The sequence below is a fragment of the Chiloscyllium plagiosum genome, unplaced genomic scaffold, assembly GCF_037043375.1.
Source record: "Chiloscyllium plagiosum isolate Xiang-an unplaced genomic scaffold, Cpla_swu_hap1 HiC_scaffold_31, whole genome shotgun sequence".
In the NCBI taxonomy this organism is placed as follows: Eukaryota; Metazoa; Chordata; class Chondrichthyes; order Orectolobiformes; family Hemiscylliidae; genus Chiloscyllium; species Chiloscyllium plagiosum.
The window spans coordinates 47,690,374-47,714,670 of record NW_028270169.1 but is presented as its reverse complement, the minus strand read 5'-3'; the positions used below and the strand labels follow the sequence as shown (position 1 = coordinate 47,714,670).

Genomic DNA, 24,297 nt, shown 5'->3' with positions numbered 1-24,297 from the left:
AGTGTGGATGTTTCAGAGGATTATGGGATTGGAGGAGATTTAAATTGAGTGATGGTAGGTCAGCAATTAGAGGTGCGAAAGGTAACTGGTTGTGATGTCCCAGGATAACAATCCAGAATCCACTTCTTCCTACCATAGGCTAACTCTTGTTCCTTTCAGCACTGAGAATGCGGAAGACCTTGTACCACCTGAAAAAGTGTAGGCAAGTCTTCAGAAAGAAGTACTGTCACCCAACCAGATTCTCAGAACCAGCCCAGACAGTGGCACACTTTCTGCACAGTATGATTTACTGGACCTACGTTTACAGGAACTGGGCAAGGGCGATGGGATGGCATAGGTACTAGCACACCAGTGGGCAAGGCTACATGCTGACTTCACTCTGCCGGACGTGGTCAAAGGGTCCAGGCTACCAAAGGGGCTGGTGGAGGTCAAGCTGGAAATGACAGAAGCATTGGGCAGGCCACTAAACAAAACCTCACGCACAATCTCCTGGGGTAGGAAGGAGTTCAGCTCCAAATTCTCGCAAGACTTCAGACAAATCATGGAGCTAATACTTCACAATATGGACTGAGTCGTCAGCTCCATTAGTACCACAGTGGAAGCCACTGTTATGCTGCCTGCTCAGACAACCTCCTCACTCAGAAGGGAGGAAAGAGTAAAGAACTTCAATATTTATATTGTGCTGCTCACAATCATAGGGCAAAATGTTTCGTAGCCAATGGATTGCAATGAGTAGTCACTGTTGGAATGTAGGAAACAGTTCAGACAGTTTTGACGAAGCGTCATAGATCTGAAAGTGTGACCCTACCTTCTTCATTTCGTTGAGTATTTCCAGCATTTTCTGTTTTTATTTCAGATTTCCAGCAGCATTTTGCCTTCTGAGGATCTTGAAGTTCTTTTGCAGGGACACAGGCAGCCAGCGGCACTGGGTGAGGATAAGGTTGATGAGTGTGCAGGCCTTGTGGGAAATGCAGAGTTGTGGATTAGCTGAATGCGTAGAGGGTGGAAGCAGAGAGGCCAGTGAGGAGGGCTTTAAAGAAATCACTCTTCACGATGAAGATAAAGTGGGCCTGTCAGGTGGTCCATAACATCAGGGAGCACTGAAGGCCTGGCACCTTGCATTCTTGGGCATGGTTCACTAAGGTCTGCTCCATGCCCAACAATGCTCCTTACACATGGCAGTGACAACCCGAAAGATTCAGCCCCACAAATGCCCAGAAAAATTCAATCATACAGGTGGCCAGTAGTAGACCCCATGAATAGAATGGACAGAATCTGTGGGGAGCTGACTTTCCAGTCACAGGCTCTTTCCCTCTTGCACTTGTTGCTCGTAGGCCCACAGTAAGCAAATAAGAGAAGCAGCCTGCAACTGGAAGTGGTGGACGGCAGCAGTGAATGAGATTGCCATGTCCCCGGCGGTGGGCGAGAAGCAAAGGGACCCTTGGGGTGGGGACATGACGCTGCGAAGGGGAGTGAACAGCTGCAAACAGGGGAGAGCAGCTGCCAACAGGAAAGATGGGCTGCCAATAAATGTCAGAGAGGGTGCTGTAAAGAGGCTGTAACAAGGGAGGAAAACAAGGAACTGGCAAGGGATTGTGGGATTGTACCAGGGTGGGGGAGGTGATGGACAGATAATGGGAGACAGGAAGAGAGTCCTTAAAGGGGAGAGAACAGAATTAAACCTTTTAACTGTAGAATATTCAGCTATCTGGGAACCAGGAAAATTTGAATTCACTAAAGTAATGAATGTCTTACAAATGACTGGAGTCTCTAGCTTATGCCTGAAGTAGTTCCAGGTCTACTATATGGGGGAAATATAGCAAATGCTATTGGAATGAACAATTAAATTGGATAATTTAATATTAAACAGTTTTATAATCAGAAAAATTTGCACCAAGTATTATCTATCACATCTCAAAACATTTCACATATTGTGAATTACTTAATAGAGTGACCATATTAGAGAAATATGCATCCATTTAGCTGTGACCTCACAGTTCACACAAACCATGTCCATAGCCTTTTTGTGTGTAGAAGTGTGTGTCAGTGTCACATCCACAAGACATGGAGAGAGATCTTCACAGCTTTTCAAAGCGCTATTTTATTGTTTACATTCTAAAGTAGACGTCTCTGGAATAAACATGGCTTCCGCCAATCACATGATTCAAGTTGACGACAATTTCTGGAAGGTTATAATCAGCAGTTACCAGGACAGAGCTCAGACTTCATTATTCTTGCAGCCAGCAAACACAAAAGAACAGTAGAGGCTGCACTCCCCAGTAGTGACTGAGAATGAAAGCTGTCTACCAAAATCCAAAATACCTGAAGTGGCACCAAGAAACTAACATCTCTCTCATAAGAAGTCCAATAGGTTTTGACTTGGCTTGGAAGCTTAACCAAGTTATGTTGTGAAGGTGCTAAAAGCCACATTCATCACTCAACTTGAATACTGAACCCCAGGCCAGAGGGATAGAGACAAATATTTAAACTGGAATTGATTGCTTCATGGAATCATCACACGTCTAAAGCCCCTCTGCTCTTTGAAAGAAAAACTTTAATAATGCATTTGCCTCAGTCTGGTTTAAAAAAATCCAGTCCTTCATTAACAACAGTTTGCTAACAATCTAATCAGTGACACCATAATCAAACATCAGGCTTAGCTAAGCTTAGTTCTCATCCAAATCCCCTTCAAAACCTCGTTTCAGAAGAAAATGTCTTTGCCTAAAAAGTAGACAAAACCTGTACACCAGCAACTATTGTGCTGTACCTTCATCAACTATACAGTGAATTCCGTAACTTCAGCCAACTGCACCCACCTGAATCTGAGCTCTTTCCTGAAAAGACCTTGACTGGACAGATTTTTGGGACTCAGACAAAAAATCATGTCAAATAACCTTATTCAAATTATTCTTAGCTGGAAACGTTTTCCTTTCTTTGCCACCCCCCTCCCCCCTTACTTCCTTGTATGCTTCTATATGCACATGTTGTGACAATCAACTCCCAAGATTGAATGCGTAATTAAAACATACTTCAGTCTTCAGGCTAAAAGAGAATTTGTTGTGGGTCTTTTTTAAATTGAACTTAACATAGATAGAGTTGGGGAAATATATCATAGCCCAATTCCAAAAGAAAAGGAAGAGATATTAAAAAAAAACACACACAACCTCTGGACAGAGGATGGGGAAAAATAAAATAAATTATCTCCATTTCCCATTCATAGCAGTTAAGTTTAAAAATAATTCTTGCTAACATATCCTTATGGTTTTGTGCCAATTTCAGTACTGTAGTATCTAGGAAATGAGTGCATCCCTTGTGTGTGTTGTGGTTTCAAATTTAATAGATTGAAGATGATTACTGAGGATAATGATGACTTATTCTAGTTCTACATCTGTGCAGGTGCAAATATCTTTCAATACAAATGCAGCAGGTAATGTTACTATATGCTTGCATTCCCTCATGAAAGAATGAGTGGGATTGAAAAAGGAACTCTTCAAAACTAAATCTTAGCCATGGAGGAAATCAAAAGTAGCCCTCGAGAAAATCTCAGGAAGAACCCTCAGAGGAAAATACTTTGACCCCTGATAGCCAATGTGCATTGTGTCTGAAATTGTAGTCGAGCACAGAGCATAAAGGCAGATTTGTGTGTTAGACTGATTTGATGCTTCATACAAATTATGGAAAGCTCTGAATGGCCTTTTAATGGTTCTTATCAAATTTGCTTTAAGTACTCTCTCATTTAAAAAAATCGACTTGTCTTCCTCCTTGAAAATCCTGTAGAGCTTTGAGTTGTTTCTTAGACCAAAAGAGCTTTAAGTATTTCTTTAAAACTATTTCCATCTACTACATCACTTTCTTGATCCAGGGATATTTCATGCTATGATATGTATATATGGGCATTGCTGTGTTTTAACAATGTTATGGAGACGGTGACAGAGGGAGAGGTTCAGAGGTGGTGATGAGGAGAGGTCCAAAGAAAACATGCAACCAGGTTAAGATGGTTTTTGTGCTGATTTAGGATTTGTCCTCATCTTGCCTATCCAAACAGGCCCCGATACCTTGAACCTGGAAATAATGGAAGATGCTTCCAAGTGGTAGAACATATTCCTGGCGCAATTATCACAGAATAAGGATCAGTCCTGCAGCCATACTGACAAAGCAAATCATAGCTGATAGGGTAACCTTTGAACTCTGATTTCACCATGTCCTTCCAAGCCATATCAGATAAATTTCCATCCAAACTTGCCATATTTGCACACGCTATTCAAGCCTTTCATTTCCACACAAACAGCACAACATGGCCCTGTAGTAAAACCCTCACTGAGAACAAGATGACATAACCAGACTTTCTGCCAACAAGTAATGTGAATGGTTCAAGCACCAAATAATCTGGTCCAACAAATGACATTGGCCATTTCCCATGGTTTTAACACACTGATGATGTACACAGCAGCCTTTTCCACTAACAACATGTGGGATTTTCCCAGATGACCACGCCTGGTTACTTTTTGGTATGTGCCAACTCTGCCAGCTTGTGGTGCTCAGTAAGGATTTTATGAGGTAGGTCACTGTCACCAATCCGCCTTTGTCTTGGGCTTATCAAGTGATTGGTAGTGAAGGATACACAACTGGACAGTTTCTACAAACTAGATACTGTTGGATAACAAGACGTTTATTCCACAATAGCAATAAATAGAACTACATTTGATCAGATATAACTATAAGGACCTTAGGAAGCTCTTAGAAATCCACAAGATGGAGTATGGCTCCCATACACTGTGTGAGATATTAATAAAACAAGTGGAGCCAATGTAACATGAGCATTAACTCCTTTAGAACCATTCCCTTACACAATGCTTCATGCTATCCAATCTCAAATTAGTGAGCACACTGCATTTCTAATTAGACCAAGTATTAGTGTTCATCAGAGATGTTGAATGCATGAACCTCAATTTCTTCTTTTTGTGAAGATATATTTTGCATGTTTTCTAATTGCTAAATAGGTTCTGCTTCCAAGTGGGGAATGTGAGATAGTGCTCACTATCCCTAGGGACAGAGGTGCTCCAGTGCTTACTTTGTAGGGTCAGTAGATGGCCCAGCGGCTACAAGTGCTAGCTTCTTTAAATTAATCCTCGCTGCATTACTTGGAGCAAGTCAGTGATCGACAGTGGATGGTGCACCAGCTCCTTCATACAGATAAGTCCCTGCCATGCAGCTGTTGCTGGGCTCAATCTGCATATCCACAGAAGAACAGCCCAGTGAGAGACAGTGCCCAGCTATGCAGTGAAGCACAGCCCATAATAATTCCAGCAAATCATGCTGAAGTTTTATTTCTGAGCTTTATTGCTGTCCACTTCGTACAGTAGAAGACTTAGTCTTTCATTGGTCAGGTCTCCAGCACACAATCCTTTATGTGAGGATCAGATATATTGTCAGCTCCCTCTGTCTCATGTCTCACTCAAAGAGAAGGTCAATCTTGTGAATGTGCGCTCTCAATGGAAATCTTCACCCACCACAAGTGCACATTGGGAATATGGGCTTGGAAATTTGTGACCTTCTGTGTTTCTAGGATTTGTTTCTTGACCTCATCTACACCAACGAGGGAGAACTGGCAGTGTAAGGGATCTGCAATCACCTTCTTGGATCCCATTCCTGAACACCAAGGATCCCTCTTTACCACAGTCCCTCAGAGATGGCAATGTTATGGATTTACGATGACCACTATGATTTACTATGATTTCAATACAATGGAAGGTGATAGTAACTTTGTGTCCTTACCAGGTTTGGGGATGAGTCCTTGGAAAGGCCTGTAAAATGACAAAAGCATACAAGTTTTACAAGATTGTGAGACCATTCATCAGAATGTAGTGTGACTGAACCTGTTAGGACATCAAGAAAATAAGTCTAAACGCTACTTGACTCTTCAATCCTGGTCAAAAACTCATTAAGATCACAGTCAATTTGCTGTCTCAATGCCACCTTCCCACAGTATCCACGTTATTCTTTGACTCACTTACACTATCCCAATTTTTTCTTAAGACAAGGAATTTTGGGTAGAATTATAATCACTGCAACTACACTGATGCCTGGAGTGCGGTGTGCTATTTTTGTCATGTTACTAAGGAAGGATATACCTGTCCTAAAGGAAGTGCAAATATGAACAGATTGGTTCCTGGGTTGAGTGCATTGCCTGACGAGGAGAGAGCAAGTCGACCATTCCTTGGATATTAAAACAATGAGAGATAATCTCATAGAAATAAATAAATCTATCATCTCTGTATCAATACATTCAATGACTGGGCATCTACCACTGTCTAGGTTGAAGACTTACAACCCCTCTGAGTAAAGTAATTTCACCACGTCTTGGTTCTAAATGGGTGGCCCCTTATTCTGAGTCTGCGACTGTCAGTTCCAGACTCCAGTGCCAGGGGATATATCCTCCAGCATCCACCTTTAGGTTTCTTGCAGATTTTATATGTTTCTGGTGAATCAGTGGAAGAGTGGAGGCACTGGACAGCCCAGGTTCATAAACCATTTCAAGCCATGACAAAAGTGGATACGGCACCAAAAACTAATTCAAAGAGTATGCAATCTAGAGATCAAAACGTAATTCTGAATCTATGTAAAATGTTAATGAGACTCAGGTTGGGATAGTGTATATAATTCTGGTTTTTACACCATCAAATGTTGTAACAGTGGGGAAAGTGCAATGCACGTTCACTTGGATGGATGGAGAAATACTGATACAATGAAATATTTGGTAAATTGTGTTTTTTTTTTGTCAGAGGGTTATTTTGATAGAGATTACCTGGTTATGGTGAACTTGATTTTGTCAGCCACGGCCAAGATCCTCTCCAGGTTCTGGGATCCGAATGTGCAGGGTTTGCGAAATGGAATGCCAGGTGGAAGCCCTTCGATTATAACAGAGCCTGGGTTGCTTTTTATCCGTTTATATGGAACTTGCACGGGATATTTTATACCTAAAGCTTCACCTATAAATAACAAGAAGCAGGGCTATCACACTTACAGCTCTGCAATGTTTATAGAGTGTACAAACCAACAGAAACAAGGTTTGGCACAGATGACTGGGACACAGAATGATGTCACACACGATGCATTACCAAACTCAACTGCTGTGTTGAAGGGAGCACCAAGCAACAGTTAGGTAATTCTCTACCTCCTTATTCAATGCTCAACAGTGAGGAAATAAAAGCACAGCTTTAACATTACTAGAGCTGAGACAGTCTAGCTTTATGATTAATTAATAAGCATCTGCAAAGTAACAATTAACTTTGAGTGGTCTTAATCAAGGATATGGAATTTGTAGCACTGTTGAGAAACATATTGAAATATGAGCTTAGAAATTATTACTGCGATGCTAGCAGTTTAATATGCAACTTCATTGCTCTGTCCATTTTGTTAGCAGAGACATTGGGTGTGTTTTCTGCTTGGAGAGACACTGCTGCAGTTACAACAGTACAAACCAACTACATTTCAAAAGTACTGGGGTGACAGTGATGCGCTTTAAAACATTCTGAGGTTGTGACAGGTGCTATACAAATACAGGATTTTATTCTGCCTTCCTTCCTTTGGCTAAGTCTGAGTCTCAGTCTCAGTTGAGAGTGTGGTGCTGGAAAAGCAAAGCAAGTCAGACAGCACCTGAGGAGCAGGAGAATCGACATTTCAGGCAAATGCCCTTCAATGAGGCTTGTGAACCTCGAGGGTGGAGAGATAAATGGGAGGGGAAGGTAGCTGAGAGTGCAATAGGTGGATGGAGGTGGGGGTAAGGTGAGGTCGGAGAGGAGGGTGGTGCAGATAGGTGGGAAAGAAGATGGACATGTAGGACAGTTCATGAGGGTGGTGCTGAGTTGGAAAGTGGGAACTGGGATAAGGTGGGGAGAGGGGAAATGAGGAAACTGGTGAAATTCACATTGATGCCATGGGGTTGAAGGGTCCTGAGGCGGAAGATGAGGTGTTCTTCTTCCAGGTGTTGGTTGGTAGGGAGTGGTGATGGAGGAGGCCCGGGACCTGCATGTCCCTGGCAGAGTGGGAGGGAGAGTTGAAGTGTTTGGCCACAGGGCGGTGGGGTTGATTGGTGCGTATGTCCTGGAGATGTTCTCTGAAGCACTCTGCAAGTAGGCCTCCTGTCTCCCCAGTGTAGAGGGGACCATGTCGGGAGCAACGGATACAGTAAATGACATGTGTGGAAATGCAGGTAAAACTCTGATGGCTGTGAAAAGCTCGTTTGGGGCCTTGGATGGAGTTGAGGGGGGAGGTGTTGGCGCATGTTTTTCAATTCCTGTGGTGACAGGGGAAGGTGAGAGAGGGATTAACATATTATAACTCAATCCCACTGATTTGAAACGACTAACAGGTCTGCTGTTCTTATTTAAATTCATTCTCCAACAACATAACAGTGCTGAATGCAATCCTTCCCAAGTCTCCATTACCATATTTGCGATTAAACAGGTCCTGGACTTGCTCCCGTAGATTATTGGCAATGTCCACTCTTGTGAGCTTTGCATCATAATTTTCTGCAAAATAAAATGTTCCAGAACTAGAGTTGCTCCACAGATCATAGAATCCAAAATACAGATACCCACCAGGAACCAACATCCCTATAAGTCACTGTATAAGATCCTCGAGCAAGATCACACTGATTATTGACTTGAGTTTTACCTGGTCATAACAAAGAAGATGGGGTTACTGGTACTTGCACCACCCTAGTCAGAGGCCTAGAGCACTGGATTTCGATAATACATTTGACAGGAGTTTATTGACTCGTTTCTGGGACACTTTATTTCTTTGGTGCTTAACAATTGCCACAAGCTCAAAGCGTAAGTACTGGAGCAAACAGCAATTCAAATTGCCTTCAGCAAGATCCCAGGGCAGTGCTTCCCAAACTTTCTCTCAGTATGATCCCACCTTAATTCCTTAGATCTTGGGTAATCCCAGAATCACTGGGAGCGATGAGAGCTGTTCAGCAATTTGTAGGGTAGAGTTTCAGTTGATGAGTGGAGGGAGGGGTTGGGGCATTGACTGACAAGTTGGAAGTAGGGAAACAAGAATTCAGCTTGGTGGTGGGGAGGGGGTGGGGGATGGAAATTGATGCATTCAGATAGGGTTTTGATGCACAAGCAACAATCAGGCCCGACAGCAGTTCATTAGGGAAGGCTCAGACCAAACAAAAACCCAAGGATTGCAAAGGGCCCCCCCGCTTGAGGGGAAAGGAAGGCACATTTTCCATTAGTAGAAGAGTCGATGACCAGGGACCATAGATTTAAGTTGAGAGATAACAGGCCAAAATAAGAGTTGCGGAGGATGTTGGAAACACACTGCCTGGAAGGATGATTCAGTCAGAAACTCTTGTAAGATTTAACCTCCATTTAGACAGCCTCCAGGCTGTGTGTGAAAACCTGAAAAATGGGATTAGTGGAGTCAGGTCTTTGCAAACTCACATGGACATGATTAATGGCCTCTCACTGAGCTGTAAACCTCTACGAGTCCTGCCAGATATCACTCTGAGTTCCACGTGAATGCAGTGCTGCATTACAGCTCACAACCAAAACTCTCAACCTCCCAACCCCCAACACAGAGTTTGGGAAGCCCTATCCTAGAGGCTAGATGGACTTTCAAGTCAAACCCAGCCTTGGATAATGGATACAGTTTTATTCTCAAAAGGAAACGGCTGCAAGCATACTAATTCGATCAATCATGTTGTGTGGTTAACTTTCAGCAATAGCTATTACCAACCTGCCTGTCTGGATATCTACTGAATATCAGCTGGTATCAAAGTCCCTAACCCTTCCAACCCCCTCTGAGCTTGCAGTGGTTTCAGGCGACAAGCTGCACTGGGATGCCTAGGCTGCAGCTTACTCAAATCCCAAGTATAACAAACCCCTCAAAAGCATTCACCATTTCATGCATTTCTGGATTAAACACCACTTTGACACCCAGCTGAACCATCCCTAAGCCCCATGTATAGGTAAAATGTCATCACAATCAAAGAGAAAATGAAATCATTCTTGTGCTAAAAGGACACAGTTTCGCACTGTGGGTGTGCAGCCAGCTGACAACTGTGATATGAGCCTTCCCCAAACCCAAATCACACGTGGAAGCCCCAGCATTAGCAAACCTACCAACGCACTCGTTTTTAAATAAACTTTGATGGCACTGTACCAGAAATCCCCTCTGTGCTTTTAACATATCTATGAATACATTCACCTCCCAATCAGTAAAGCCCAACCCTTGCGTCTGTTCTACAGGAGCGATAACTGCAGAGAGGGGCAGGGAAATGTGCAGAAAAAATCAGTTCAGAATTAGGATCTGCGCTTTTGCTGAGTTCATTCAGGTAACCCCCAAATACAGGCCAGCACTTGCTTACCTGGGATTGTCACTTCAATAATGTTGAGGGAATTGTTCACCTTATTTCCATCTGAATTTGTCAGGTACTTTACTGTCGTCTTGTCTGGTGTTTCTAGCATAAATAAAAACTGACATTAGACAGGAGGGTCAGATTGTGTCACCTGTGAAATATCAACTCTTCGTTTCTCCTCTCCCCATTAACTTACATTTTTTCCCCACCAAAAGTTTCCATCTTGTCTTTACCTGTCACTAATGGTGGTTTTTATGAGAAGGCGAGAAAGGTACATGAGAGAGGAAGAAAAATAGAAAGATCCAGGCCTGCAGTGTCATTCTATGTGTATAAGACTGAATATACAGCAATCATTTAGTCTCAGTAGTAGCTGAATTAACTCTGAAAATTCTGAACAATGCATGATTCTTTGAGCAGTTTTAGCAAAGCAACACCTGAAAGCCATACGTCTTCAAGATGTGGAGTTAAAAGAGCAAAATACAGCTTTTCTAATTGCCTGATTTTCAAGTATTTTGCGGAGAACAATGTGGAGTGTGTTACCAGGGTGATTCACGTAACAGTAGCCAGCTAATAATCAAATATCCCGTTGCTTTAAAACATTTCGGCGTTATCATCACTTTACTCAAGTTTCAGTCATGCTGTGAATATCAAGTTTTAATTCTTCTATTTCAGAATACAAAATTGTAGTTTTAGGAATTACATTATTATTTTTTATGTATAAATGGAAACACCTAATTAAGAAATTGGTATGCACCTTAAGTGAGTGCAAATCAAACAGACATGAAGTTAATTACAGTTAAAATCTTACTTATGTTTATCAGTAAGGTTAAGTGTTCGAAGTGTGAGCACCAAAGAAAGGGTGACCCATTTCTGAAACTAGACTGTCTATCACCATCGACATAAAAGCAGCTAAAAGTAGCAATTCTGAGAAAGAGGGTCACGAGACTCCATTAGAGATACATATCTGAGTGTTGAATGGAAGATAACTATAATTAGTGTGCATTTCTGTTTTAGAGTATCTTAAAGCATAGTAGGTTGTCATGGAGATAGGCTGTGGTGGTTAGATATTCCACTGTTTGATCATTGCATCCCTGGCTACTGCACTGGAACAGGAAGTCGGTGCCAGCAATATCGTCAACATTTGCCTGGAACTGAGCACCCACTTCACCCACAGACAAGCATGGTCCTACTGATGCTGGCCACTCAACTGAACATTCACCCTCACCATCTTCAGTTGCCACTCTGTTTGGTGCCCTACTCATTGCTCCACATAGCACTACACTCACTTGCGTGACAGCTGCTTTGCTCACCACTCCCTTGGCCATCCCATTCCCTCATTCTTGAGGAATGGTAAACAGTCAAGCAGTGGGTCATGAATGAAAAAGGTGGCTCTGAGGAGCTGGGAGTAGGATAACCAGAGAGATAGTGAGTGGGGCAGCCAAGTGTTGCCAATAGGGCAGTAAAAACATCACAATCACAGGATTTGAACTGAATCGATTTGAAATATTCAAATACATTTTGTTGGCACTGTAATTGTTAAAACATCTTTGCATTGTTCAATGTTACAGATGGTCCCATTCTTTGATGCAGGCAACCAACTAACAATGAAGTCATAGCCCCTTGAGCTTCATGTGTGCATTTGTAGCGGTAGCAAATACAGGTGGTTTAATGTATCTACATGTTTTTACTGATGGGAACAGGCAGCTCAGTTTGGAAAATGACAAGAAGCAGTTTCTAATTTGATCCTGCGTAAGCTATAACTCTGAGTTATGACAGCAAAAGGAAATTTACATAAGTCAGGCAAACATTTAAGCCAAGAAAACACAGTCTATTGCTCACAATGTGGAATATGGTGGGGATTCAAATTCAGTTTGGAATTCGTGAGGACGACAAATGTTGAAGTTTGCCTAAGTTGAGGCCGTAGGAAGAAATCTGCAGTGGTCCTCAAGGCCTTGGTGCAGAAAGCAGTGAGCAGAATTAGTTTGGAAGGATTTGAGAAGGTGGCTGTATTTCTTCCAACAATCAGGACAAGGAGCTGATGTCTTTTGGGAGAAGTTGAGGGCTCACTTGGCCAAAGGCTAATGTACAGTTCCTTGCAAATCTTGTACCTTGGTGCAGGCTAGAACATGGAGGTGAATTAACATGCATTCTAGAGGGCTGTGGCATACTTTTGGATTGGTCCCTAAAAGATGAAAATGAGCTTTCTTGATTTTATTTGATAATGGAAATCTTGATGAGTGGAAAGGAACAAATAGAACTGAGCAAATACTATAAGCTAGCGAGTTTTGACAAAATTTGTAGCTCAGATTGCGGTTCTGGGTGTAAGTTTGCTCACTGAGCTGGAAGGTTTGGTTTCAGATGTTTCGTCACCATGCTAGGTAACATCGTCAGTGAGCCACTGGTGAAACATTGGTGGTATGGCCTGCTTTTTATTTATGTGTTTAGATGACCTTGGGTTGCTGATGTCATTTCCTGCTCTTTTTCTCAGGGGTGGTAAATGGGATCCAAGTCAATGTGTTTTGTAGATAGAGTTCCAGTTGGAGTGCCATGCTCCTAGGAATTCTCGTGCATGTCTCAGTTCGGCTTGTCCTAGGACGAATGTGTTGTCCCAGTCAATGTGGTGTCCTTCCTCATCTGTATGCAAAGATACTAGTGGGAGTGGGTCATATTGTTCATGTATCCTGGTGGCTAGTTTTCTGCCTGTTTGTCCAATGTAGTGTTTGTTACAGTTCTTGCAACGTACTTTGTAAATGACATTAGTTTTGCTTGCTGTCTGTATGGGGTCTTTCAAGTTCATTAGCTGCTGTTTTATGGTGTTGGTGGGTTTGTGGGCTACCATGATGCCAAGAGGTCTGAGTAGTCTGGCAGTCATTTCCGAGATGTCTTTGATGTAGGGGAGAGTGGCTAGGGTTTCTGGATATGTTGTGTCTGCCTGTTTGTGTTTGTTGCTGAGAATTCAGCAGACTGTGTTCATACACTACATGTAACAAACACTATATTGGACAAACAGGCAGAAAACTAGCCACCAGAATACATGAACTTCAACTAGCCACAAAAAGACATGACCCACTCTCACTAGTATCTTTACATACAAATGAGGAAGGACACCACTTTGACTGGGACAACACATTCATCCTAGGACAAGCCAAACCGAGACATGCGCGAAAATTCCTAGAAGCATGGCACTCCAGTCGGAACTCTATCAATCAACACATTGACTTGGATCCCATTTACCACCACCTGAGAAAAAGAACAGGAAATGATATCACCAATGCAAGGAAACCTACACACAAATAAAAAGAGGACCATACCACCAGTGCTTCACCAGAGGCTCACTGATGTTGCCTAGTATGGTGATGAAACATCTGAAAACGAACCTTCCAGCTCAGCAAGCAAACTTACGTCCATATACGATAAGCCTTTAGAAACTATAGTGTCAAATTCATAGTGCTTACTTTGCTGAATTCTTTTCACGGTCAATAAAGATTGTTTTTGACTAGAAATGTAAAATCTTGTGACATAGCACTGTCATTTAATCACAGTGTTGGATTTCTTTTTAAACATTAATATTATCTGATAAGATCATAACAGTAATTTCATATGTATTGTTTTGTTTATTCCAGGTCTGCAAAGAGAAGTGATTTTAGAAAGACTCTCCAATATTTATTGCATGTTGTGTGCATTCCCTTTTAATCTTTCCTTCACTGAATTTTAAAAGAAACTGAGTTGTTGGTTACTCTCTTGTTAATTGGTCGCTAGTGAATTTCTGCACATCGCTACAGCTGTATCAAAGAGGTTTCTTGCAGGAAAGGACTTCTCTGTCCATTTAACCACTTAAGTGGAAAGCAAGAGATTTCCAATGAATTATTTATTTCAATGTGCAAAAATGTAAGTTAATGGGCCTAAGAGGATGGTGTTCTGCTTGAGGTTACAAGCTGCACAGTAATAGATAGAAATAGGTTTTCATAAAATAATGGTGATTGGGAATGTGTTTCCAGCCAGAAGCTCCTGTTTAGTTCCACATAAAAAGACACATAGTGGGAGTGACTACGTGTTGAAATCTCAATTGGCACCTTCCAACGATTTATGTATACAGGAATGGATACTTGGGGTGAATTACAGGCTGAAATCCAAACAAGGGATTCAGATGGTATTCAAATGTCAAAAACACAAGTACAGAAAATAATAAAAAGAAGCTGGTAATGAAATACGTTTTTCATAAGAAGATTAAAATCTGAGTGTGTAGAAGGCAGTGTTTCAGCTATATAAAACCCTGGTTAGGTCACACTTGCATTATTGTGAATACCAGACTTTGGAATCTATTTCAAGGCCATGGAGAGTCTAGAATGAGATCTAGACTCCAAGGGCTAAATTACCAGTAGACATTGCCCAAATTAGATTTGTATTCCCTGCAAGTTGGACAGTTATTAAAGGATTAGCTCAAGGTTCTCAAGTTATTAAGGGCAGCAGCTGGTGAGAAACTATTTCTCCCAGTTAGGTAGATTAGGACTCGTCTCGAAAATAGGGTCAGACCAATCAGAAGTGAAATTCAGAAGCACTCCTTCACCGCTTTTACATACGACAATTAATGCTAGATGAATGATTAATTCGAAGCCACAACTGATCCACTGTCATGATCTCGGTGACTGGTGGAACAAGCTCATAGAGTTAAATGGCCTACTCTGGTCTGGGAATTAGCAAGAGGTTAGTCTACTTGCCCAACTATGAACGGTATTGCACAAACCTGCTTGGATCTGCCTTTTTAGCTGTGTTGCATCTCCTTTCACATAGTCACGAGGTTCTTGTGCTGTTGCTGGAATAAACACAATGATGGTTACAATGATCCTGAAATCTAAATGATTCAAGCCACCAGTGGTACAGCAATACTTGGAAAAACAGGAGAATGTTTTCCACTCAACAACCTTTTCATCTAGAATTTCTCAGTGGGAGTAGAGCCCAGCAGATACACCATTCTCCTCCACTTATAGCACGGACTCCCATAGCTTTGCACTTGCACGATTGCCTGCCCTCTACCCATGATCTCTGCATTATGATCCCATAACTGAATGCCAAACTTGTGTTAAGAGCTGGCTAGGGACCAGTAACCTTTATTTTTAAAGCAAAGTATAGATCCAGGGGATTTGCTAAGAGCCTAAGGTCACAGGTTTCCAGTTTTAAACCAGAAACTATAAACTTCATAATAACTAGAACAGTAACTAATTGTGTGCGTATTGTAGATTGTGTTTCTAACACCCCGAATTAACATGTGATAAATGTGGATAATAAACTATTATCAGATGCCCCACAGTGCACATCAAATGCAATCAAGGCAGATCCCATGGACTTTCCAGCATTTCCACCCAGATGTTAACATCTCAGTGAATCATCAAATTTCATCGTAAACTTCACAAGGGATTACAAATTCTTCACTTTTGTCAGTCCAATCTCTGAACTCCCTTGCAAAAACTGCTCTGTCATTCAGTACCTCAATCAGTGCCCCTCTTCTGGTCCTCCTTTACCCTTGTTTCCTGGGTTTGTACTCTCTTAGACTCTAAAACTACACTCTCGTCCTCATTCAGAAGCATCTCCCCAGCTCGTCACTGACAGCGAGCTTCATCAAGCCCTAGGTTTCTGCTGGAGGGCCATTCTCACTTAGCTGCATCAAGCAGATACTGCTGATGGGCTGTTCAACCCCATCCTCTCACCTGCTCTTACCTATCAACGCCTGCAGGCTCTAAACCCCTAACTGCTTCCTCCAACAGAAAAACCAGTGACTTTTCCATTTAGTCAGCTTCCCAGGTCTTACTCACAGCTGACTCCGATACTTAGCTGCAAACTAATTCCAAGAACCTCTTCCAAAGTTCAAACAGCACACAGCCATTCAACTACTTCTCCTGAGTCTCCTCCACAGAATCTGTGTTCACTGCCTGTAGCACTCCAAAGGTGGGAGGTTCTTCTGTCTCTGTTTGTTTCTGCAACTAACATCATTCTAGGGGTGGCAGCACAGTGGCTCAGTGGTTAGCACTGCTGTCTCCCAGCACCAGAGACATGAGTTTGATTCCACCCTCGGGCGACTATGTGTGTGGAGCTTGCAAATTCTCTCCATGTCTGGATGGGTGCTCTGGGCTTCTCGCACGTCAAAAGATGTGCAGGATCGGCCATTCTAAATTGCCCATAGTGTCCAGGGATAGGCAAGCTAGGTGGCTTAGCCATGAGAAATGCAGAGTTACAGAGATAGCATCGGGTGGGGAGTTGGTCTGGGTGAGTGCTCTTCAGAAGGTCGATATTAACTCGATGGGCTGAATGGCCTGCTTCCACACTGGAGATCCTATACTTCATTAGTAATTCTGAAATGGTCATGAATGACTTAGTGAAAACCTTGCATTAAGTCCCCTCCCTGCTGCTGGATAGATTTGATTGGACCTAACATTTTCAAAACTGTCCAATGTAACACCCTGAAGGTTATGTTCTCTCAGAGGGCTGGAAATGGATTTCATCATATCTGCCTGACAGAAACGAAAGGATATTTGTGCAAGGACTCCTGCCAGGATAAGAAGAGTTGACACTGGGTGGGTCACTGCATTCAGGATGGCAACAAAGGAGCTCACCAACCTAACTAGTTAAACTGGAAATAAGGCGTTCCTGTGCATTTCAAAGCATTCTTGCACATTAGGGCAGTAGACATTATAAAGCTAATTGTAGCCTCTTTCTGAGCATATTTTAATACTTCCTCCATTTTTTTCTCTTTCCACAAGTTCAAAAGGCTTTTGTCCTTAACTTTCTTTTAAGTTTGCCTTCCCATTCATTCACTCCCTCCCGCCCCCGAATGCTGTAAACACACTTTATCCCCTAATCTGTGGAGCAGTGTGGGAGCTCTGTTTGGGTACATGCTGTTTCTAAGGAATGGTCCGGTTATATACACCAGTGCATCCCCAAACACCAACATTTGTCTAAGAGTATATTATGGAACTGAAGAGCTCTGCTGAAACAGACATATCATCTTGTTTAAATTAACACAAGAACGTGGAGGCTGGGCTCAAAATAAATCTAGCCAACAAAAGATAACCCTCCTGATTTTCCTTCAGGTTTTGTTTAGGTTTCAAAGACTCCTTTTTCAGTCTCATTCACTCACTTAATTTGATCTGCGTTTGTGTCGGTATTTGGATTGGACGTGCACAGAAGCAGAATGGATCGTGTCTTCAGTGGAAATGCCACCCATTACATTTTCCTCTTCAGACTGTACCTGAACACCTGCAGTATTCATTTACACATGAATTTGCCAAAAATTCTCCTGCTTCCAATGAGGTACAGTATTCCTCAAAACGATCTTTCTCCACTTTCAGACCCGCACCTGCCCACTTTACGAACTGACACCTCCCTATGCAGCTCCTAACCCCCCCTCTTAAGGTAGCTCTTCTCTCCCACTTTGTAGCCACAATCCCCCCCGCCCCGCCCCAACCCCCCCCCCCTCCTGCCCTTTCTTCCAGGTCACGAAAACCAGCCTTTGGTTGGAGAAGGCTCCTCACCATTTGGGGTGGCACAGTGCCTCAGTGGTTAGCACTGCTGCCTCACAGCACAAGGGAGCCATGTTCAATTCCACCTTCGGGTCACTATTTGTGTGGAGTTTGCACATTCTCCCAGTGTCTGCACCTGGGTTTCCTCCGGGTGCTCTGGTTTCCTCCCACAGTCCAAAGATGTGCATGTTAGGTGGGTTGGCCATGCTAAGTTGCCTCAGTGTCCTGGGATGTGCAGGCTGGGTGGATTATCCATGGGAAATATAGGGTTACAGGGTTAAGGTGGTGGATTGAGTCTGGGTGAGATGCTCTTTATGGGGGAGGGTTCAGTGTCGACTTGATGGGCTGAATGGCCTGCATTCACTCTGTCGGCTCTTTTGCTATTATTCCCTTCCATCCTAATTATGGGGGTGACTTCTCTGTAATTGGTCATCCCCATGGATGGACGCTCTCAGGAGATTTAAGGATTTCAGCCGCGGATTCGGTTGCCACCCCCATACATTTTGAGTGTCAGCCTGAGGTCAGGTTAGAGCAAACCTACCTGTTCTTGTGCTGCACGTAATATAGTGACTGTGACATCTCACAGCAGAAGGCAAAACTGGCATAGCATGTCAGCTATCAATTGCCAACACACCCATGAGGTTCATTAACATCCTGCAGGGAAGGAAATCTGCCATTTTTACCCAGGCCCAGGGCAACATGACTGACTCTTACCTTCCCTCTGAAGTGGCTCAACATGCTGCTCTGTTCCAGGGTAATTACAGAAAGACACAAGTGCTGGCTGCATCAGCAATGCCATTATCCCGAAAAAGAATGAAAAGGAATCTGACTTGGAGTGCGGAGACGGATGAGATGTGCAGTGACATCTCGTTCACGCGTTTCCATTGCTTTTGAAACGCACTTTACAAACAAGTCAAAAAAGGTTCAATGCTGATGCATCCAGGATTATTTGCACACCACTTCTGCTTGACCTATAGCTGAGGCTTAATCACATGACACAGCAAAATACAAGCTGCCAGAAGATTAAGACCATAAGACATAGGAACAGAAATTAGGCCATTCAGACCATCGAGTCTGCTCCACCATTCAATCACAGCTGATAACTTTCCTAACATCATTCTCCTGCTTTCTCCCTGTAACCCTTGATCCTCAAGGACCTATTTATCTCAGTCTTAAATATACTCAATGACCTGGCCTCCACAGCCTTCTGTGGCAATGAATTCCATAGATTCACCACTCTCTGGCTGAAGAAGTTTCTCCTTATCTCCATTCTAAAAGGTCTTCCCTTTACTCTAAGGCTGTGTCCTCAGGTCCTAGTCTCTTCACAACATCTACTCTGAGCAGGCCATTCAGTATTCTGTACGTTTCAATTACATCCCCCCCCCCCCCATCCTTCTAAACTCCATTAAGTGTAGACCCAGAGTCCTCAAATGTTCCTCATATGTTAAGCTTTTCATTCTTGGGACCATTCTTGTGAAAGTCCTCTGAACCTGCTCCAGGGCCCGTACATCCTTCCTGAGACACGGAGCCCAAAACTGTGCACAATAATCCAAACGTGGTCTGACCAGATCCTTATAGAGCCTCAGAAGTATGTCCCTACTTTTATATTCAAAAGAAATGCCATCATTGCATTTGGCTTCCGAACTACTGGCTCAATCTGCAAGTTTATCTTGAGAAAACTCCCAAGTTTCTTTGCACATGACTTCTGAATTTTCTCCCCATTTAGAAAACAGTCCAGGTCTCTACTCTTCCTACCAAAATGCATGGCCTCATACCTTCCCATGTTATACTCCATCTGCCATTTCTTTGTCCACTGTCCTAACATGTCCAAATCCTTCTGCAGCTTCTCCGCCATCTCAATGTTACCTCTCCCTCTACCTATCTTTGTATGCTGGGTTTAATGTGTATTCACAGCCTCGTTCAATCAATCCTTTGTCCCTGGTTAGTTGAGTCGAGTAGACAGCTGGTCTTTAGATTCAATGCCTGCACTAACTGAGGTTACCATGAAGGTCCTGCCTTCTCAGTGTTGGCCCTTGCCTGAGGTGTGGTGACCCTCAGGTCACACTCACTACCAGTCATCTCTCTCTGTTGAGAGAGGTAAGATCATCTGGGACTATGTGAGACTTTTTCAGCAGATGTGCCTGACCCATTCAAAAGAACAGAAGCATGAACAGTCAGAGGGAGATGGCTGGTAAAGTAATGCCAATGGGAGGTTTGCCAGGGTAAAGTCACTTTCATCTTCCACTACATCATCCCAGTCACCCTGTGTGAACTTTGGCAGTCAATGTGAAATTGTGCCAATCCCTTTAAGTGTCACTGTTCTCTTTCCAGTTTGCAGCTTTCACTTTAACCTCCAGGCAGTCGTTTCCTGTCATTGTGTCTCTCACTTCAACCTGTCCCATCTTTGGCTAATCTGCTCATTCAAGACTCTAACCCCATCCCGGAGACCGTCCCATTTTCCAGTGCCATCTGAGGTTGCAGTCCCTCAATTAGCCTGGCGTGATGTTGTCTTCTAGCAGGGTGCTTGACCTGAGGTGGCACTCCTGATACACTGTTCTACAATATGCCAATAACTACTTTAACCACACACGTACTGCCAAGTCTGCGTATGCTTCTGCCAAAAGCACTCACTATTGCAAAATCACCCCAGGCTGATCCCAGGTTTCTATTCTCCATGACAAAGAGTCTTTCTAAAGCTCCATAAAAAACAAAACATTCGCGGATGCTGTAAATCAGGGACAAAAATTTTCCAGCAATTTCTGTTTTCATTTCTAAAACCCCACTCCACTGCATCCTCCACCCTAATGTTCAGGGAACTCTGGGATCTGTTTGTCATCAAGATTGAGACGTCTGATCAGCTGCCTCTCCCTTTTCCCTCACTTCCATTGGCTGAAATTTCACAACAGGTTCTGATCTAGCCTTGAACTTGACGTATTTCCCAAACCTCCCTCCAATTTCCCATCATAAAGTAAAGCCTTGCATTTATATATGACCTTTCACAACCTCAGGGTATCCCGAAGTGCTGTATCGTATCTTCCATCGGCTCTGTATGTCTACAGGACCCTACCTCCTGATCCAACACACAGTTCCCCTTTTTTAGCAGATAATATTAATAGTTTCCACCACACCCCCTCAAATAATTCAACCCACCCTCCTTTCTTATCCATGTGGTATTTCAGCAACAGCTTTTTTTCACGAGGGGTTGTAAAAGACAGAGGTTCCGATTCGTCTGGTAAGGGTCTTTGCTAATGGTTAACAGATACTACCTTGGGCAACAATCAGGGAAAAGGTATTTAGGTTTTTTAAAAAAATACTTGTACAATGAAAGGGGAGTGGTCAGTTCTCCCAGTTCAGGGTTTTTTTTTCCCCTGGTTTGGTTTGGTTTGGTTGTGTTTTGGTTTTAGCAAGCAGTCTATGCAAAGCTACTCATCAAAACTACTGGGGAAAAAAGGTCCCCTTGATTCAACAGATCTCCTCGGCTGATTCCCTCGATCATCTCTCTAACATCACTCCTACAACAACCTGTGCTTGAATTTACCTTTTCTGCCAAGGAATGCGTTTATGGGATGTTGCAAGAATTGGAACAGCTTGGTTAAGTTGTGAGAGTCAGTTAGGTTTTGAAACAAGTTGTTATTCTAAATTCTATTTTTTTTTGTTTGTGTTTCATCCGGAGTGTTTAAATAAGTTCTGTTTCGCTTCAAGCCAAAAGGTTTGACCAGCTGCATCACTCCTGGGATATCTGCTCAATATCTGCCTAAAGCAACTGAAAATGTTAGGGTCTGGGCTACTTTTTGAAATATTTTGAAGGGGTCTGGCCTGGCTCATAACAGATTGGGGGCTCGTCCAGGATTTATTCTACAGTTCCAATTTGAGGTTGGGATTGCCGGATTCGAAGGGAGCAAGTGATAGGTGTTAGTCTCTACTGTTCAGGGTGCTGAATTTGGCTGGTTTAAACAGTGCTTGGTGGTGATGGCTCTGTCAGTCACAAAGCACTTTCTGGGGCTGGAAGAAGTGATAGGGGGTTTTACAAAAGGTGAACAAGGAAAAGCTGCTGCAATTGGTAAACAATCTGGAGTTGAAATGCTAGAGTCTCTGAAAAGAAGTTGTGGTTATTCCAGCAATCGCTCAGCATTTACATTTGCTGGAAACGCCGTCAGAATCTTTGGGGATGGCTAAACTTCAATTGAAAATGAAGCATCTTGAGTTAGAGGCAAAAGGAAAAGAAAAAGAAACGAAACCATTTGAATTATGATCAAAAGCAGAAGAGAGAGAAAATGAGCGTAAGGCTCTAGCAGAACTAAAGGAAAAGGAGAGAGAGTTTGAACTTCAGGAATTGGTACTTAGACAGGAAAGTCAGCTTAAAAGGATGGAGATGAAGGCAGAAGATAAGATTAGTGAGGAAGAGCAATCCCATCGTGGCCAAAGGCCTGGTGGGAATCGGTTTAAATATATTGCTGAAATTTGGTGAGAAGGATGTCACAGAGTCATAGAGATGTACAGCATGGAAACTGACCCTTTGGTCCAACTCGTCCATGCCGACCAGATATCCCAACCCAATCTAGTCCCACCTGCCAGCACCCGGCCCATATCCCTCTAAACCCTTCCTATTCATACCTATCCAGATGCCTTTTAAATGTTGTAATTGTACTAGTCTCTGCCACTTCCCCAGGCAGCTCATTCCATACATGCGCCACCCTCTGCATGAAAAGGTTGCCCCATAGGACCCTTCTCAATTTTTCCCTCTCACCTAAACCTCATTCTGGGTTCTCCCACCCCAGGGAGAAGACCTTGTCTATTTACCCTATCCATGCCTCTCATAATTTTATAAACCTCTATAAGGTCACCCCTCAACCTCCAACGCTCCAGGGAAAACAGCCCCAGCCTATTCAGCCTCTCCCTGTAGCTCAAACCCTCCAACCCTAGCAACATCCTTGTAGATCTTATCTGAACCCTTTCAAGTTTCACACGTTAAACCAAATGAAGTGGTCAGTGACCTTGCAGGTTTTGGTGATCTAAACAAAGCCTGTAGTTAGAACTAGGGAGGTACTTGCGTCACTATCAGAGGAGGAATCTGGGGCCTATGAGGAGGTAAAGAAAGACATCTTAAGTGCACATGAGCTTGTGCCAGAAGCCTACAGACAGCGTTTCAACAATCTAAGGAGGGACATTGTCAAACTTCATTGAGTTTGAAAGGATCAAACAAAGTAATTTTGATAGGTGAATAAGGGCATTAAAAATAGAGCAAACCTATGATGCTCTTAGACAATTTAGAGGAGTTCAAGAATTCACTTCTTGAGGCAGTGAGAACTCATGTGGAAGAGCAGAGAGTAAAAAGGCAAGGTGAGCAGCTGAAATGGCCGATGGTTATGAATTGGTCCATAAATCAAAGTTTGGCTTCCAAAATCAATTTCAATCCATGAGGGTTCCTGTGAGGGAAAAGAGAAATCCTCATGTGGAAAGAGAAAGGTAAATCTTGGTGAAGATCACAAGGATAAGTTACCACAAGGGTTAAAAGGAAACCTTAGCAAGTTTTGAGAAGATTTATAGCTCAGGTTGACTGTTTGGATGTAGGTTAGTTTTGCTCATTGTCTGTGTAGGGTCTTTCAAGCTAATTAGCTGCTGTTTTAGTGTGTTGGTGGGTTTGTGGGCTACCACGATGCCAAGGGGTCTGAGTAGTCTGGCAGTCATTTCCGAGGTGTCTTTGATGTAAGGGGAGATTGGCTAGGGTTTCTGGACGTGTTTTGTCTGCTCGTTTGGGTTTGTTGGTGAGAAATCGGCGGACTGTGTTCATTGGGTACCCATTCTTTTTGAATACACGGTAAAGGTGATCTTCCTCTGCTCTGCGTAGTTCAAAACTAATGTCATTTACAAAATATCGTGCAAGGATCCTAATAAACACTACATTGGACAAACAGACAGAAAACCAGCCACCAGGATACATGAACACCAACTAGCCACAAAACGACATGACCCTCTCTCACTAGTATCCTCACATACGAATGAGGAAGGACACCACTTCGACTGGGACAACACATCCATACTAGGACAAGCCAACCAAAGACATGCATGAGAATTCATAGAAGCATGGCATTCCAACCGGAACTCTATCAACAAACACATCGAGTTAGATCCCATCTAGCACCTCCTGAGAAAATGAAACAGGAAGTGACTTCACCACAGGAAATAACATGACCAACCGAAAGAAACCCAAACATATAAATAGAAAGCAGGAATTTTCAGCATTGTTTCGCATGAGGCCCACTGAAGATGTTACCTAGTAAGGTAACGAAACGTCTGGAAATGAACCTTTCAGCTCAGCCAGCAAACCTACATCCAAAAAGGAAACCCTTGAAGGGAAAGAGATGTTAAAAAGCTCTGGTGTTTTTACAGCAATAAAGTAGGCCACATAAA

The 24,297-nt window shown here is 42.9% G+C and overlaps 1 protein-coding gene across 10 annotated transcripts in view; it reads right to left on the bottom strand.

The window, feature by feature from the left end:
* The window catches only part of gtf2ird1 (GTF2I repeat domain containing 1), a 214,990-nt gene that overhangs the window by 39,798 nt on the left and 150,895 nt on the right, over positions 1-24,297 (bottom strand). For 9 of the 10 annotated variants that reach the window (XM_087977503.1, XM_087977502.1, XM_087977506.1 and 6 more), the window contains 6 exons: positions 15,117-15,185; positions 10,382-10,474; positions 8,448-8,531; positions 6,806-6,989; positions 5,776-5,804; positions 809-958 (listed from right to left, as the gene is read on the bottom strand). In XM_087977503.1, the coding sequence (XP_087833629.1) occupies positions 809-958; positions 5,776-5,804; positions 6,806-6,989; positions 8,448-8,531; positions 10,382-10,474; positions 15,117-15,185 (609 nt within the window). The remainder of the gene's footprint in view (positions 1-808; positions 959-5,775; positions 5,805-6,805; positions 6,990-8,447; positions 8,532-10,381; positions 10,475-15,116; positions 15,186-24,297) is intronic. The other variant, XM_087977507.1, reaches the window with a different exon arrangement.